Below are 2,754 nucleotides of genomic sequence, written 5' to 3'. Positions count from 1 at the left end.
CGAAGGAGTTCATTACCCCCACTGCGATGCGCTGGTGGTGAGAGCTGTCATAGCCCGAAATGGGCTCAAACGAATGCTAGTCGACAACGGCAGCTCCGTCAACATCTTGTTCGGGTCCGCCTTTGACAAGATGCTATTGGACCACCAGTTGACACCCACCACTACTCCATTGTACGGATTTACCGGAGATAGCATCACTCCAAGGGGAAAGATGACACTAGCAGTAGAGATGGGAGAATCTCCCCAAACTATGATGAACTTTATGGAGTTCCTCGTAGTTGACAGCCGGTCGGCTTACCACGGAGTCTTGGGTAGACCGGCCCTAAAGGAATTGGGAGCAGTCACCTCCATCCACCATCTATACATGAAATTCCCAACGAAAAACGGGGTGGCAACGGTGAAGGGCGACCAGAGAGGTTCGCGAGTGTGCTATCTGAGCTCCATTAAGAAGGTAGAGCCCCGGGACGTCCACGTGATCGTGGCTGATGTGGTCATGGCGGATGTCCCAGGTGACGCTCCCGCCGGCCAGGAAGATGTTGATATGATTGATGCACCACCTCTTCAGGAGGTGTTAATCGTTGATGAACTCGACCCCCGCATAATGGAACATGACCCTCAAGCGTCCCCTATAGAGGAACTTGAGAGCTTCTCAGCCGACCCTCGAGATCTATCAAAGATGTTGAAGATAGGCAGGGCTTATCCAACGTTTTGAGAGAAAAGATCAAGGAATTCCTAGGCAAGAACCTCGACGTCTTCGCCTGGAGACATGAGGACATGGTGGGCATAGACCCCAACGTCAGCTGCCACCACTTGAAAATCGATCCTAATTTCGTCCCACATAGACAAAAAAGGAGAGCCCTCAATCGAGAGAGGTATGAGGCCCTAAAGGAAGAAGTTCAGAAGCTTATCCAAAATGGCTTCATCAGGGAGGCCACTTATCCGAAATGGGTCTCCAACCCGGTCTTGGTTAAGAAACACAACGGCAAATGGAGAGTATGCATCGACTTTACCAACCTTAATAGAGCTTGCCCGAAAGATAGCTTCCCGCTTCCAAGAATTGACCAATTGGTGGACTCCACGGCTGGGCACGAGTTGTTGAGCTTCATGGATGCATACTCCGGCTACAACCAGATCCCCATGCACCCGGCCGATGAGGAACACACCTCTTTCATCACGGACCGAGGCCTCTATTGCTATAGAATAATGCCCTTCGGGTTGAAGAATGCCGGAGCAACTTACCAAAGACTCGTGAACAAAATTTTTACCGGCCTCATCGGCAAGACAATGGAGGTCTACGTGGATGATATGCTGGTAAAAAGCCTAGAAGCAGAGAACCACATAGTGCACCTCAACAACACCTTCCAAATACTAAGAAGGTACAGGATGAGACTCAACCCCTTAAAATGTGCCTTTGCGGTGGCTTCCGGCAAGTTCTTGGGGTACATGGTCAACCAGCGGGGAATTGAAGCAAATCCCGAGAAGATTGAGGCTCTGTGCCAGATGAGGTCCCCTCAAAAGCCAAAAGGAGGTGCAATACTTAACTGGACGAGTGGCAGCACTTAGTCGCTTCGTCTCCAAGGCCACTAACAAATGCCTCCCATTTTTCAAAGTGCTCAAGGCCGGGAGGAAATTCCAATGGACTGAGGAATGTGAAGAGGCCTTCCGAGGATTGAAAAGGCACTTGGGGCAGGCCCCCCTCCTCTCCAAGCTGAAGCCCGGCGACATCTTGCAACTATATCTCGCCATCTCCAATGACGCCATCAATTCGATTTTGATTCGAGAAGAAGGGCCCAACCAACTTCCCGTCTACTATACGAGTAAAGCGCTCCTATCGCCGGAGACCCGATATCCCGATATGGAGAAGCTTGCTTTGGCCTTAATCACGGCCTCTAGGAAATTGAGACCTTACTTCCAAACTTATACCATCCATGTACTTACAAATTTTCCCCTGAGGCAAGTACTCCAGAAGCCCGACGCCTCGGGGAGATTGTTGAAATGGGCAGTGGAATTAAGTGAATTTGACCTTGTGTTCAAAGCAAGGGCGGCCATCAAAGGGCAAGCGTTAGCAGACTTTGTTGCTGAATTCGCCAACCTACCCGAGGTGGATGAAATCATGGAGCCCGTCGAACCCCCAGGTGGAGTCTCTTCGTAGATGGCTCGGCTGGGGATGTCGGCTCAGGTGCCGGGGTTATCCTCATCAGCCCCGAGGGTCACAAACTCACTTCGGCCGTGAGGTTCGGGTTCAAAGCTACCAACAATGTTGCAGAGTATGAAGCACTCCTTGCAGGCCTCAGACTGGCCAAGAAAATGCAAGTAAAGAAGCTACTCGTCAATAGTGACTCCCAGCTGGTTGTTAGCCAAGTCAATGGTAGTTTCTCAGCCAGAGACAAAATGATGGCCTCCTATCTGAAAATGGTGGTGAGCCTCATCCCATCCTTTGAAAAGTTCGAGTTAATCCAGATTTCCCGCATAAAAAATGCTCATGCGGACGTACTCTCGAAGCTGGCTAGTAGCAAGGACTCAGAGCTACTCGTTGTAGTGCCTATCGAGCATCTTCTACTGCCTTCTACCGAAGCCCCTAATGTCATGTGGGTCGACGGAATTCCCACCTGGATGCAACCAATTATAGCATATCTGAAAGACCAGGTGCTACCGACCGAAAAAAATGAGGCTTACAAGCTGAGAAGGAGGTCAGCCCATTTCCTCTTCATCGATGACATTCTTTACAAGAGAAGTTTCTCCTCTCCACTCTTA

The 2,754-nt window shown here is 50.3% G+C and overlaps 1 protein-coding gene across 1 annotated transcript in view; it reads left to right on the top strand.

Moving 5' to 3' along the window:
* Positions 1–130: 130 nt before the first annotated feature.
* LOC111395145 overlaps positions 131–2,754 on the top strand; it is a 3,552-nt gene continuing 928 nt past the window's right edge. Inside the window, exons 1-7 of the mRNA XM_023021155.1 lie at positions 131–416; positions 510–705; positions 903–1,439; positions 1,519–1,817; positions 1,959–2,135; positions 2,180–2,313; positions 2,461–2,690. Coding sequence (XP_022876923.1) covers positions 131–416; positions 510–705; positions 903–1,439; positions 1,519–1,817; positions 1,959–2,135; positions 2,180–2,313; positions 2,461–2,690 — 1,859 coding nt within the window. The remainder of the gene's footprint in view (positions 417–509; positions 706–902; positions 1,440–1,518; positions 1,818–1,958; positions 2,136–2,179; positions 2,314–2,460; positions 2,691–2,754) is intronic.

Source organism: Olea europaea, chromosome 6 (assembly GCF_002742605.1).
Source record: "Olea europaea var. sylvestris chromosome 6, O_europaea_v1, whole genome shotgun sequence".
NCBI lineage: Eukaryota > Viridiplantae > Streptophyta > Magnoliopsida > Lamiales > Oleaceae > Olea > Olea europaea.
The sequence above is the reverse complement of the archived record's forward strand: the minus strand, read 5'-3'. Positions and strand labels throughout refer to the sequence as shown.